Consider the following 15,781-nt stretch of genomic DNA (forward strand, 5'->3'; position numbering starts at 1 on the left):
CAACCTCCCATGCTAACTCACGTATACTCCAGGATTAAAGATATTAGATGTTTAGAACATCTTACTGCGGGGATTTTTGATCGCCTAGAGGATTTCTCAAAAGGTGACCTCACATGGGATGTTTTTACATGTCATTTACAGATAGTGACAATTGCCCCCTCAACCTTATTCTGACTGAAACAAAATGGTCAGGAACCCTGCAATCCCTCCCCTTTTGCCCTTATTGTACTCCTTGTCTCGTTACGTATGTCTTCTATGTTTTTGTCATTCTGCTCATCACAAAAGCAAGTGAATTGATACTTTCTAACTGGTATGTTATTACTGTTTATATGCCGTAGATATGCTTAACTTGCATTGATGTGATGCTAGAAGTACAATAGTGATGTGATTGTCTACCTACCTTGTTCATGGTTAGGGCTTGTCCACACGTAATAGAATTATTGCAGAAAATTTCTGCAGCATTTCCGCTAAAACGCACAGACATTCCACTGCGGAAAAAAGCACAATTTCCTGCATTTTTTTACGCAGAAAATGTTGCGGATTTTTCTTCATTTTTTTTACAAGTCAGTGATATCACCTCCGAAAAACGCAGCAATTCATTTTACTTTCCACAGCAGGAATTGACATGCTGTGAAACTAAAAAATACGCACCGCAGGTGAATTTCAGGACAGAAATTTTACGCGGCGTGTGAATGAGATTTGTTAAATCTCACCCACCGTGCTCCTACTGTATTCTGCTGCGTATTTTTTTACGTCCGGACAATTCCGGACGGAAAATATGCAGCAATTCCGTTACGTAAGCCCTTATTATCGCAGAGCAGAGCTTGTTTCTTTTTATTTTTTGTTTGTTTTTCTCTTTGTTTTTGTATCTGAAAAAACCCTTTCAATAAAAACGCAGTTGAAGAAAAACAAAAAAGACCACACGTCAACTCTTTTTATCTTTGTAAGGTATAGCTGTGTACACAACTGCGTTGTAGCCTCTGTTGCAGATTCCATCAATAATGTCGGAAAAAAATATCTCAGCATGCTGCGCTATTTTTTAAGGTACAATGACGAACACCATGACGGAAACCCGGTGGACCCCATTGAAGTCAATGGGGTCCGTCTGCGCCATGGGGGTCCGTCATGTGATGAATCCATTACAGTATTGCACTCCGCCTTTCTGCTCTTACGACGGAAGAGAAAAACAAAATTTATAACACATATGTGAACAAAGCCTTACATTCAAAGAAAATATGTAGACCGAGAAAGAGGAAAACCTCTTGAATTTTATTAACAAAATTTCACACTTGAGAAAATTATAAAGAAATACAAATTAAAGTTTTGATCTCCTTTATTATAGAACTTTTGGCGTGTAAATAAAACAAATTAAAACATACTGAGAAGAATTTATAAAAAATAATAATAACATGAAGTATTCTTGGTATATGGAAGAGTCAATCAGGCCACACAATTATTTCACCAAGTCAATTCCAGTCACTTAAAGGGGTTGTAAAGGATTAGAAAAACATGGCTGCTTTCTTTAAACAGTGTCCTTCGGTTAAAACCTATCCTTCAGTTGTGTCTGATATTGCAGCTCTGCTGGACTGAAGTGAATGATGCTGAGAGATAATACCACACACAACTGAAGGGCAGGTGTGGCATTGTTTTTGGAAGAAAGCAGCCATGTTTTTTTTTATTCTGTACAACTGATTTAGGATTAATTTCTACTGGATTATCTTTAGGCACAGCTATAATTATTCTTTAGACTAAGATAAATTACTCAGTACTAGGTTATATGTGGACAATATAAGAATGCAATAAAAAAACAAAACATCAACTCAAGTGGGGCACCCAACAATCAAGTTATTTTTTGGTGAACAACTCTCTGGTTCCATTGAGATAACCTGGGCTTTGTAGCCATATTGTTCAGCGGCCCATGCTCGATCCAGGTCAACCAAACCCATGCAGTTCTTTCCTGCAAAAGAACACAAAAAGCAGTTTAGAACACAAATACACTTCCCTATACACACTCGGTCTCAAAAGTCTATGCTATAAGACTGACAACTGAGTGAGCATATACACTTAAATGTGGTATACCATACAAAAAGTTATATTACGGACCAGTAGAAATTCCCATGTGCCGCTGTATAGTGCCCTTCTCGAGACACCGTTATCTCCCCTAAATGCAAAGCTTCTAGTAGAGAATACCTTCAATTACTTTACAGTTTTAAAAATCACAACAATAAGGTCGAGTAGGATAATGGCTGGTTCTTGGCCCACCCATGAGTCGGCATCAAGGTCTCGTAAACCCCATCTTCTCTGACGGCATACATATGAGTTCGTACTTGGTAGATTCAAAAACAAGACCATCACGAGTAATTCTAACTAGTAACTGAAACGTAAAACCTCAGTGAGCACCCGCTAATTTGCTGAGCTTTTATTTAGTATTCATATAATGATATTTAAATAGCCAAAATGTTATCTTAAGTGTTCTTCACATTCTAGAAACCGAGAACATGCATACTAGAAGTAGACAGCATAGCACATGCATACCTATCAGCCTCCGCTCCGGAGGAAGCTGGACAGCTGTCTGATCCGCAAATCTACACAGCATCATGTGCTCCTGGAAATGGGGAGAGAACATCTACTGAATCATGTAGGCATACAAGATATTTTAAGAAATCTTACTATTTTATCACAGGAAAGACATATTTTAGCACAGTCCCCATTGAAATTGCAACAAATTTACCAAAAACATACCTATATTTTTGGAATGTACATAACATTCATATTGTTATTCTACACAGGTAAAAGATGTTGGGTGATCACTAATAGGAGACTTTACCCACTCTGAATTGCATATTAATTCTTAGGTATCATGCAGGTGGCCTTATTACGGCTCCCTTTAGTACAGATAAGTAATAGGGCACCCACAGAGGTGCATGGGGACATACTATACTTCGGCTCCAAGTGGAGTATGGTATATATGTACTACGGAGCCACATAGGACTGCACAGATTCTTTAAGAAAGAAAAGTGGTGCTTGGGGAACAAGACTCACATCTAGTAAAGGCCACTTAGCATTAGAATAGCATGTCTTCTTAATACCGGAGAGAATGGTCTAGAGCTTGAAGTCTAGTCATTTATTTAGAAAGCAGTTTATAAAATATTCGTGTTTCGGATAACTGTGAATACAAACATTACAGATACTGAGATTTGCACCAGACATTGTGTGTATTTTACCCTAAGATTTCTTTTTCCAAGCAACCTAATTAAGAAAACCTTTGAAATACGTGAATTCCTCGCCACACTACACATTTTAAGTATTGGCTTTCAGAGTATGAATAAAGAAAAATCTTTAAACTGTGTAACTCCATCAAAGTGGGATTTAGCTTAGATAATTGATGGACGAGAGGACTAAATCTGCTTGTCCAGCCACGGGGACAATGTCTGAATATTGGGCCTTCCGCCAGTTATAAAGGCTAAGTCCAGAAATAGACCTATTAAAAGTACCACACATCCCTACCAGCATTAGCGTCCATAAATTGATGCATTCTGTCCTGTAGCTTGTGCAAACACATTGCCTCCTCACATTCTTACAAATGGCTCCTGGGGTCCGGGCAATATACAATATAAAAGAGGAATATGACTAGTCTAAACTTTTCACATAAAAACGTCTTTTTTTCCACAGATTGAAAATGGAAAGGAAGAAAACTTGACCTGCATTTTTCGCCCGCGGCCATTGATTTCAATAGGAGGTCAGATGTGAAACCACGTCAAGAAAGAGCATGGCGTTTTTTTTTACCACGAAAAAAAACGCCGCTGCCCTCCCATTGAAATCAATGGGAATCTGTTTCTGACTTTTTTTGCCGCTGATACTGACGCGGCTTCCGAGTCGAAATCAGCATAAACAAAACTGTGTGAACCGGGCCTTAGAAGGGTTTTCCAGGATTTCTTTTTTTTTTTTTACTTAGCCCACTTATTTAGGAAGTATTTCAATTACACGTTTAACGAAAATGCCTTCCGACAATACGGAACCCACTAAACTGAGCGCATACATAATCTTCTATATATTGTATGGCACACCCGTGCATTGCACAGAGAGGGTGTTCCTCTCAGTTTCTGACACAACTTTCAGTGGTTTAATCTCAAATGCAACTTAAAGGGGTATTCTATTTTTTGGCAAATAAAGCTTATTCATTGTGTAATGTAAAGTTATACAATTTCCTAATATACTGTCTCTATCAATTGTCTGCCTTTTTCCCTGTCTCTGCTTGCGGTCATTCAATAGGAAGCTTCGTTGTTTACTTGCGGTGGTTAAAAGTCAGTCCTGGTCATATATGAACAGCAGCTCAGCTGTGAGATGGCAGGTTGTTTATTAAAGGGGTATTCCCATCTAAGACATTTATGGCATATCCACAAGAAATGTGTGACAGATGCGGGTCTGGGACCTGCACCTATCTCGACAAGAGAGGTACCCAGATCCCATCAGGTAAAGCGGCTGCTGCATCCAGGTGGAGACTGTGTGGAGAGGTGGCACTGCTTACGGAAACAGCATAGCTCGCTGTGCTAATCTGCTTCCGTAACTACCATTCGCTTTTTCTGTAAGCCCGGCCGCATCTCCACAGTCTCTGACTAGAGGCAGTGGCCGCTTCACCAGGTGGGATGGAATTGGGGGAGCCCCGTTTTCAAGATAGCTGCAGGTCCGAGAGCTTGGACCCGCATCTATCAGACATTTATGGCATCTCCTGTGGATATGTCATAGATGCCTAAGATGGGAATACCCCTTTAATATAAATGGTCCAGTATACTTGTATGAAGCTATTTTGAGCTCACATTTAGTCATGTAATGTTACGTTTTGGACTTTTAGTACACTGTGGCTGCATCCATCAAGCCAGTGTTCCTGTCGCAGAAACTAGTCCTCTCTTTTCTGGAAGATCACTTACATATAAGTAAAAATTTCTCCTCCCACAAAAGGGGATAATACGGCTCACGTATGACATTTTAAGAGACACTATGTGACTCTGATGCTGTTTACATGGTGCTTGGCAATGGTTATTATTGAGATTATGTGATATGTATTGTGTAATATTACTTGCTTTTTAAAGCAGTTTTTTTTTTAACCAAACACAGTAGTAGATACAAAAGAAAGGAGAATACAAGTGTTTTTTTTTCTACTTTATTTTGGATCCACTCCTGGCTTTGGCTGAAACAAAAAACTGCACTTGTGAATCCAGCCTAAAGGCTCATGCACAGTGGCCTAGAACCTGTATGGTTTATACAATACAGATCTGCACAGGCTACGTCGGACTCCGTGGGTACAGAGATATTCTGCCTAGGATTGCTTCTAAGGGGAAATACCGCCGGACATACGGAGTCTAATTGAAGATACCTCAATGAATCATTTCTGCTACATTCATACAGAATCCGACAGAAAAAAACCTTTGTATGCCTCCAGAGGTATCCAGATGTACAGTAGAAAGCTCATGCACCTCTCTGGAAGCCCTATTATGGCCCCGTGTGCATGAGCCCTTAAACTGAATGTTCATCTTTACACATCCTCAGACCTGTCACTGAGTCATGTCAGAAGACTTCATTGGTGGGACCAGCTGGGACTTCCACTGATCTTTAGAATGAACAGCTTGCGTATTTACAGTCCAATTCATTTCCAAGGCAGCTCTGTCAACCAAGACCCATTATCTAGAAGTTAAAACTTGAAGGCGCACAGAACCCATAAGATTACTGTGGTCCCCTTATTCAAGAAAACTCCCATTGAATGACATGTCAGAAGATTCGTAAAGGTAAACTTAGTAAAGGTCAGGGATATATTTTCGTTAATACGCATAGTGGAAACCTATATTCAGAAAAACGGTGAGGGCACCTGATGCAGCAACAACAACCCTACATTATATTCTTTGAAAGGCGTCCGTTCACCAGTAGTTGTCGATTTAGAACTGATCTGCACTACGTGGACTTCCTATAGGGTCTCCACTACAGCTACAGCGTTCCGTTTTAGGATTAGGCTGTAAATACTTGGGTACATGCAGTAAGACACAAATCATATGAGAGCATGAACTGTGAGAATATGACCTGGCTGACTTACTAAGACAACAACCAAATAGCTTAAGCTGACTAAAGAGATCCTCGTCTGAGAATTAATTAACCAGGAGGTCGGTGACCCTACAGGAAAATGAAACCTCCCACACTACTTAAAAGGATTAACAAGAAGTATGTTTTCAGACTATATTGTTCCATAAATGCTATGTCCAGGGAGGACTTCTGTTCATTAAGCTGCAATTGTGTAATAGAGACCTGACTGTGCAGATCCAATATTAACTTCAATATCCAAGCAGCTAAATCATAGGTTTTATATCTCAGGCCTTGTTCACACATGATAATATGGATCTGAATGCAGGAAAGGGATATGTTTCATCTGGATTTTTGCATGTATTGATTGTTTCGTGTTTCACCTTTTTTCTTCCAATGTTGCTAATGTCTCACAAGCCTCCTAAGCTTAGCGACTTCCATGGAGACTCTGGCTCAACGTCCCCCCCACCTGCAAACCTCACGATTGGCATGGGGAGACGGGGTGTTTATTAGAAAGTTGGACCCTGTCCCAAATGCTGGCTCCATTATATTACAGTATAAAAACCCTTTAAGTTCACAGACAAAACACTTGTAAACACATACCTTGCAGTTCTCTATAATGATACCCTACTGTACATACAGTAGTCACAATCTATAAAACATTAACCCATATAATAATGACAGAACAGGAAAATTACCTTGTTAGACAGTACTTTCTGAAAGCGGCAACTGCAATTAGAGATAAGAAGTATTTAATGGTTGCTGGATATATCATCTTTTCCATTATTCCTGTACATCATAGTATAAAGAGTCGTATATACTAATGTGAATGGGAAATCAACATTAGGTCAGGGCGGACAATAATACCATTTCGTCATGCCAGTCAATATGAACATGAGCCTACCAGGTTAGGGCAACTGATTTGGTATAGCAAAACATGGCTCCTAATTCATGGAACCTTCATTCAGCTAAGAATAACTGTAATAACCGTGCGCATATAAAATGTGGACCATCTAAAGCGAAGAATCATATACCGCACACTAGCACCATGCGATCACATATTATAATTCATGTCTGCATTGGGAATATACATGAAATAATACAGTACGTTAATGGAGATATATTTCTTTTACCTTCGTGGAAATGTGGCCTTGACTGTATTCTGTATAAAACCGTAGCAGCACGGGCAGATGACGAATGCCGCTCCAGCAATGATGCAGTGCTCTATCACCATATCTGTTGCCACTCCACATGCGTGTAGTGCCACCTACAAAACACACATTCAGGGATATATGTAGACTTGTTACATGACAAATGATATCCCAATGAGGGAAAGAAGAATTGTGTAACGATAGGAGATAAATAGTCTGGGAAAACAATATAAAATGATTCTATTAAAGAGGTCCACAACATAATCAATGGGTTTTACGATGTTCTGTTCCCACGAGGTGTAATTTTACGAGTCGCTGTCAAAAGATGGCGCGTAAAAATACACCCGCGTCAAAGAAGTGCATGTCACTTCTTGGGACGTTTTTGGAGCCGTTTTTCATTGACTTCATTGAAAAACAGCTCCAATAAAGTCTGTAAAATACGACTCGAAAAACGGGCGTTGTTAAAAAACGGCTGAAAATCAGGAGTTGTTTTCAGGCGGAAACAGCTCCGTAATTTCAGACGTATTTTGCTACTGCGTGTGAACATACCCTATTACAGACGCTTAAATTCGGCCTCATTACGGCCATCTGAATGAGGCCTTAGTATTACGCATAGTATTTTCCTTCTTAGAGCAGCTTCTCATCCTTCTGTAACTGGAGAAAGGAAGTTGCAACCATAGGCAGCCATTTTGGTAAGTATGAGAAAAATGAAATTTCCACTCAGTCACATCAACGATGTACGGTTATGTAGTTCCTTACACTGCTCTTCACTCTCCTGCCTCCCACCTCTTCCATGTCAGTCATTATTATGTATGTTAGTCTCATAGTCACATGCTTGTGCTTTCTGAGACTGTTTGGATTACTAGAAAAGTGATGGGCACCCTGAGTTCACAAAGGGCCAATTTCACCTTGGGTGCTTGTAATGCAAAGACCTCTTAGAATGGTAATGTATTTCAATAGAGGTAACTGTGCAAAACCACATTCAAAACCTAGTAAGATGTGTATTTGCAACACTAGGGCCACAGGCTTCAATCTGACAGGGAAGACATCTGCATAGAGTTTGTATTTTCAGGTGTGTTTGCGTGGCCCCCCCCCCCCCCCAAAAAAAAAAAACATTCTAAGATAATTGATTTCCAATGAATTGGCTCTAGTGTGTCTGTATCTGAAGAGGGAAATTAGATTGTTAGGAATAGGAACTGATGACAATCTCTGTAGAGCGCTGTGGAATATGTGTCTGTCGTGATACATTGCAAACAAAATCTGTAGTAAATGAAGCGCAGCACTAAGCTCCAGGAATGTAGAAACACTTAAAACAAGCAAGGCTTCTTCAGATACGATGAGAAATGGCCATGATCTGGAGGGTCCAATTCCTTGCAAAACTATTGCTTTTTAAAGGCTGAGGAGATGTAATTGTCAGAGGTCAGAACTGACAGGATGATGATAATACACTTGCACATGACTCGTATATACGGCATTGTGGGAGAACAGGTCATGGCAAATCGCTTTCATCACTGGGTAAAACCACATTATAGGTCAGCATTCCTCCAACATCTTTAGGAGACTTGCTAATCTGGTACATTGTTTACCCAAGCTCAGTCTCAAAAAAAATTAAAAAATTCCACACGGACATCTTGTTTTGAACCGCTTCAACTGAGAAATGTGTACAAAATGCATGATTGTTTTACTTTACAATGGTATATACACTCTTCAAGTTGTCTGTTGAGGTTACGTACTCCAAATATGTGTGAAACACACACTACTGATCGCCAAAATATTTCATGAAGCTGTGCGACACTTTTGGTACACAGTAGATCTCATAGTACAGACTGTATATACTGCCACACAGCAATTGCCAATCCCCTTGTATATACTGCCACTCCACAATCCCCCCTCCCCTTGTATATTATGCCACACAGCAATCCCCACTCCCCTTATATATACTGCCACACAGCAATCGCCAATCCCCTTTTATATACTGCCACTCAGCAATCTCCCCTCCCCTTGTATATAATGCCACATAGCAATCACCCTCCCCTTGTATATACTGCCACACAGCCCCTCCCCTTTTATATACTGCCACACAGCCCCCCTCCCCTTGTATATGCTGCCACACAGCAATACCCCTCCCCTTGTATATACTGTCAAACAGCAATCCCCCCCTCCCCTGGTATATACTGTCACACAGCAATCCCTCCTTGTATATACTGCAACACAGCAATCCCCCCTCCTCTTGTATATATTGTCACACAGCAATCCCCCCTCCCCTTGTATATACTGCCACACAACAATCCCCCTCCCCTTGTATATACTGCCACACAGCAATCCCCCCTCCCCTTGAATATACTGCCACACAGCAATCCCCCACCCCTTGTATATACTGCCACACAGCAATCCCCCCTCCCCTTGAATATACTGCCACACAACAATCCCCCTCCCCTTGTATATACTGCCACACAGCAATCCCCCCTCCCCTTGAATATACTGCCACACAGCAATCCCCCCTCCCATTGAATATACTGCCACACAGCAATCCCCCTCCCCTTGTATATGCTGTCATACGGCAATCCCCTCTTGTATATACTGCCACACAGCCCCCCTACCCTTGTATATACTGTTACAGAGCAATCCCCCCTCCCCTTGTATATACTGCCACACTGCAATCCCCCACTCCCATTGTATATACTGCCACACAGCAACCCCCCTCCCATTGTATATACTGCCACACAGCAGTCCCTCCTCCCTTTGTATATTCTGTCACACAGCAATCCCCATCCCCTTGTATATACTGCCACACAGCTCCCCTCCCCTTGTATATGCTGCCACACAGCAATCCGTCCTCCCCTTGTATATACTGCCACACAGCAATCCCCTCCTCCCCTTGTATATACTGCAACACAGGAATTCCCCCTCCCCTTGTATATACTGCCACACAGCAATCCCCCTCCCCTTGTATATACTGCCACACATCAATCCCTCCTCCCCTTGTATATACTGCCACACATCAATCCCTCCTCCCCTTGTATATACTGCCACACATCAATCCCTCCTCCAGTTGTATATACTGCCACACAGCAATCCCTCCTCCCCTTGTATATACTGCCACACAGCCCCCTTCCCTTGTATATATACTGCCACACAGCCCCCATTCCCTTGTATATACTGACACACAGCAATCTCCCCTTGTATAGTGCTACACAGCAATCTCCCCCTGTATAGTGCTACACAGCCCCCCTCTCCCCTTGTATATACTGCTACACAGCACCCCTCCCCTTGCATATACTGCTACAAAGCCCCCCTTCCCCTTGTATATACTGCTACACAGCCCCCCTTCCCCTTTTAGATAGTGCTACACAGCAATCCCCCTGTATATTACCACACAGCCCCCTCAAAAAAAAAAAAAAAGATTGTACTTACCTTGCCCCGCTCCCACGGCAGAGCGCTACACTGCCTCTCGGGCGGGACGCATGCGCAGCCCAGCGTGATGTGATGTCATGTGATGTCATCACGCCGGCCTGCGCAGGGAGTCTTCCCAGCGTCTTATAGGCTGCAGGCCTAATGTGGCCTATAGCTTATAGTATTCATATGTATGTGCGTCCTGAGGACGCACATACAAGTGAATGTGGCTGTCACTAGCACCCAAGCCCCCTCCGGTGCTAGCGACGCCACTGCATCCACCCACCACCCGTTTAAGCTTTACTGAGCATGCGGAATGTGGAAGGTGCGCGGCCGCGCAGCCACGCACATTATAGGGAACACTGCTGAAGAGTATAACTAGGTATTAATTATTATTACTTAGCAAATAAGAAGTCTTTTTTTTGCCACAAGTTAGCATGTGAAATTTCTGATCTGCTAGATCTGCCATGGTAAACTGCTGTTATTGTGAAGTGGAAGCCTCTAGAAGTACAGCCATAAAGTGGTTGACAGCGCAAACTCACAGAGCGGGGCCACTGAGTGTTGAAGCGCGTGGCGTGTAAAAAATCGCCCATCCTCTGGTGCATCACTCACTACAGAGTTTCAAACAGCATCTGGAAGTGACATCAGAACAAGAACTGTGCGTCAGGAGCTTCATGAAATGGGTTTCCATGGTCGAGCAGCACACAAGCCTAAGGTCACCATGTGCAGTGCCAAGCGTCGGATGCAGTAGTGTAAAGCACACTGCAACTGGAGCAGTGGAAACGTTCTCTGGAGTGATTAATCATGTTTCACTATCTGGTAGTCTTATAGACGAATCTGGGTTTGGCCGATGCCAGGAGAACGCTACCTTACGGAATGCATAGTACCTAATGCATAGTGCGGCTAAAAGCTTTAGGATGCTGAAATCCCCAGCCAGAGCGCCGGCAATGTTCTGGTGGGGGATTCTGCACCTGGAGAAGCCCCTGACGTCACTGTTTATATGTGGACAGTGAAGTTAGGAGCTTTAAAGGGGTATTTCGGTTACAACAACTTACCCCTATCCGTAGGGTAAGGGGTAACTTGCTGATCGGTGAGTGTCCTACAGCTCGGACTGCCACCATTTACCAGAATGGGGGTCCCGAACCCCTCGTTTGAACCGAGCGGCAGGGCGCTCATGCACCCTGCCGCACCATTCATTCTCTATGACAGCGCCGGAAAATCTCTGGCGCTCCCATAGAGAATTAATGGAGCGGCAGTGCATACGAACGACCTGCCGTTCGGTTCAAACGAGGAGTTCGGTACCCAAGTTCTCGTAAATGGTAGGGGTTAGAGCTGTTGGACACCCAATAAGTATAGGGGGTAATTTGTTGTAACCGGAATACCCCTTTGAAGAAGCACTCCACTTTTTCTTCCCTTTATTTGTACATTTGTGTTTAAGTGGGGTGCTGTGTGCAGAAAAACTTACCGATTCCTACGTCATATAGTTTTCGGTCCGGCACTGCCCACGTGATCTTCACTCTGACCTGTCTGTGCTCACTGTGCTTTTGAGTAAACCGGAACTCAAGCTCTCAATGCATTCCTATGGGAGCCAGAACGAGGCTCCCATAGGAATGCATTGAGAGCCTGAGTTCCGGTTTACTGAAAAGCACAGTGAGCACAGACAGATCAGAGTGAAGATCACGTGGGCAGTGCCGGACCCGAAAACTATATGATGCGGGATCAGTACGTTTTTCTCCGAACAGCACCCCACTGAAACTCTAATGAAGGGGGCATAATAAGAAACAAGTAAAGATGCCGGAATCCCCGACGATAGTGTCAGCAATGTGGACAGTGACTTTAGGGGCTTTCCCAGGGCTCGAATCTCTGGGACGAGTGCTACCTGATGCTCTTCCTGGAGACTCCGGCCCTGGGGAAACTGCCCAACGTATACGTTTAACGTATATATGTGACTAAAGCCATACAGTGGCATCCGTCATGCACAAGATCCCATGTAAAAAAAAAAAACGTATACAATGCGGTACACATTGTTTTGCGGGATCCCTCAAGGATGCAACAGCGTAGTCTACTACTTTCATCCTTAAAAAGAAAAAAAAGTATACCAGTCCGACAGAGGCCAAAAGGAACAGGCCCTTATACATTTGGCTTGCCACATTTTTAGATTAAACCAAATAAATATATAAAGTCAAGTCAAATTTCACAATCACTTTTGTATTTATTAATCAACTTCAAAATCAATGCTATTTTGCAATGTGTTAATTTTATCATTGACTGAGTCATAAGTTTTCCACACACTTTACTCATCAAATAGCAACATGGAGAATTTATTAACATTACCTCATTTTTTCCTGACAGTAATGAACTTATCTGATCTGAATAGAAGAACTTATGGATAAAGGAATAAGAGATTAAAAGCTAAAATTCATCTATTTGAAGCAATGTTTTCCTATGATTAGAATTAACATGAACTGTTAGGCTGGGTTCACACGACCTATTTTCAGACGTAAACGAGGCGTATTATGCCTTGTTTAACGTCTGAAATAGGGCTACAATACGTCGGCAAACATCTGCCCATTCATTTGAATGGGTTTGCCGACGTACTGTGCAGACAACCTGTCATTTACGCGTCGTCGTTTGACATCTGTCAAACAACGACGCGTAAAAATACAGCCTCGGCAAAAGAAGTGCAGGACACTTCTTTCAGACGTAATTTGAGCCGTTCTTCATTGAACTCAATGTAGAGCAGCTCAAAATTTACGGCTGTCAGAGAAGCCTCGCAAAATGCGAGGAGGAGCATTTACGTCTGAAACGAGGCAGCTGTTTTCTTCTGAAAACAGTCTGTCTTTTCAGACGTAAATGCCTGCTATCGTGTGCACATACCCTTAATTGAAATGCATTGAAGTCACACAAACAGACGTTATTATTGTTTCAATGCACCTAAAATATAAAATGAATTAACTTTGCAAATAGAGGACATGATTAAAAATATCCTATCATTTTGTGTCTACAGCTCCTGCATATCTATACATCTCCATGGTAACAAACCCTGTGTAGTCTGATTCTTCAGTCATATTGCCATCCACTTGTCCTCTATTTTTTTTGCTAACCTACTGAATGTAGTGAAGAGTAGAAAAAATATGTAAGGGAGTGTGACTGAAGGATCAGACTACACAGGAGTTTTTGTTTGTAGTCTGTTACTATGGAGAAATATAGGTCTGCATCTGAGCTATAGACACAAAATGATAGGATATGCTTAATCATGACCATTTGCAAAGTTATTTCATTTTTTATTTTAAATGCATTGGAACAATTATCAAAAATGGTTGTGAAGATGGACTTCTCCTTTAATATAAACCTGTGAATTGTCATTGAGACAAGGGAACCCTTCCATAAACACAGCAGTCAGGGGTCCATATCAGAAATTGAGAACGTTAAAAGAGAAAGATATGCTCAACCCTTTAATTAAATCTTTCATTATTAACAACTATAGTATGTACTGCAATTATTATGCATGTAAATGGTGGACATCTCTTTAGGCTGCAGAATTTCCAGTAGTTTCCAGTTTGTTTGTTTTTTTTAGATAGTGGAGACCTAAAATGTTGTATATACAAATGTTGGGGTTTATAAAAATCACAAGCACATTCTGCAGAAACAAACCCATTCAGATGTATGGAATGAATTTCTACCATTAATATGCCTGTAAACGTGGCCGTGGAGAGCAGAAAAAATATTACTGATAAGTTCAAAATGACATTACTTTTCACCAGTTTAATATCTTATTGCTACATATTGTGGGGATGACGTCATTGTCCAGGTCTTTGTCATTATATTTTTTTGACCATGTTTATATCTATATGAAATTTACTTTTTGTATTTGGTTTGTTTGCAGCGATCACCCCTGTACATTTATGCAAAAGACAAATTTAGTCAGCACCTTCTAACAAGGTGAAATAAATGTGCAGGTGCTAATCTGCTGTGACTGCGATGCAAACAAACACAAGGAAGCAGCAGCACTCTGCGGGAAACAGAGAAAAAGAGCTAACCCGCAAATAACAGCACAAACATACCCTCTTGGAGCCAAAACGCTAGACACCATCTCGGATGACTGCCGTTTTTACTTTATTATCCAATTATTATTCTGTATACCCTGTTGCTATCCCAAACTGTTTGATTTGAGTTTGGTTGATGTGGCTTGGTAGTATCTTCATGAGTGACATTCATAGCGAGAAGGGGTTTTATTTTATATATTATTTTAGACTGTGGCTGAAGCCCCGACCATTTTTAAAAAGAGTTTGTCCATCTCCATTTGCTACTTTAGGTGGGAAACGTAAATTCTACATATACTTGTAGGATTAGCTTATGTGCAGTTGCAGACATTTTTAATTTCTACTATTTTGGTACATCAATCAGCACTGGGTGGTAAGTGCCTCAAGATGGGCCAAATCAGGCCTAGGGAAGAGCAGTTGGTAAGACTATATGTGGCAGAAGTTTTCATTTTTCCCAAAAAATGTTTGGATGATTGGGTAAGTCCACAGGTAGTGATAAAGATCACCTTAAAACTTAGAAAGGAATATATAGATGAATTCTCAATGAAGAAATTCTAAAGTGGTGAAATGTAGCCTCTAAAGGGAATGTGTAATGAAGATATCTTACGAGAGCTTACGTGTGAGTTAAGGTATCACCCCTAGAAATCCTGTTCGAGTGGTAAATTTTATTTTAGGCGTAATCTAGTGGTTGTCGTAGAAAGGTATAGCAGGCAATGGGCCTCTTATGTAAAATTGTCTTACCAGTCTATTCTCTTGATGGGCCATCCAGACACTTAAAAGGGGTTGTCCGGGTTCAGCAAATGAATGTTATTTTTTGTATAATTAAAAATTATACAGTTATCCAATACACTATCAGTATTAATTTCTGACAGTTTTCCAGATCTCTGCTTGTTGTTATTCAGTAGGAACATTTATTGTTTACTACCAGTGGATAAAATTCTGTCCATGGTCATGTGATGGACACACAGGTGCTGGGATCGTTAGAAGACACAGCTGTGATACACATACTGTAATCAATCCTGCACCTGTGCGTCCATCACATGACCATGGACAGAATTTTATCCACTAGAAGTAAACAATGAATGTTCCTACTGAATAACAACACGCAGAAATCTTGAAAACTGT

General features: G+C 41.4%; 1 protein-coding gene across 2 annotated transcripts in view; it reads right to left on the reverse strand.

Moving 5' to 3' along the window:
• Window positions 1-1,315: 1,315 nt before the first annotated feature.
• GSTCD (glutathione S-transferase C-terminal domain containing) overlaps window positions 1,316-15,781 on the reverse strand; it is a 149,969-nt gene continuing 135,503 nt past the window's right edge. Inside the window, exons 9-12 of one of the 2 annotated variants that reach the window (XM_075860600.1) lie at window positions 7,203-7,336; window positions 6,768-6,798; window positions 2,536-2,605; window positions 1,316-1,957 (exon numbers count right to left, since the gene is read on the reverse strand). In XM_075860600.1, the coding sequence (XP_075716715.1) occupies window positions 1,821-1,957; window positions 2,536-2,605; window positions 6,768-6,798; window positions 7,203-7,336 (372 nt within the window). In that variant the 3' untranslated portion in view covers window positions 1,316-1,820. Of the gene's footprint in view, window positions 1,958-2,535; window positions 2,606-3,507; window positions 3,591-6,767; window positions 6,799-7,202; window positions 7,337-15,781 lie in introns of those variants that run through there. The other variant, XR_012883029.1, reaches the window with a different exon arrangement.

Source organism: Rhinoderma darwinii, chromosome 1 (assembly GCF_050947455.1).
Source record: "Rhinoderma darwinii isolate aRhiDar2 chromosome 1, aRhiDar2.hap1, whole genome shotgun sequence".
Taxonomy (NCBI): domain Eukaryota; kingdom Metazoa; phylum Chordata; class Amphibia; order Anura; family Rhinodermatidae; genus Rhinoderma; species Rhinoderma darwinii.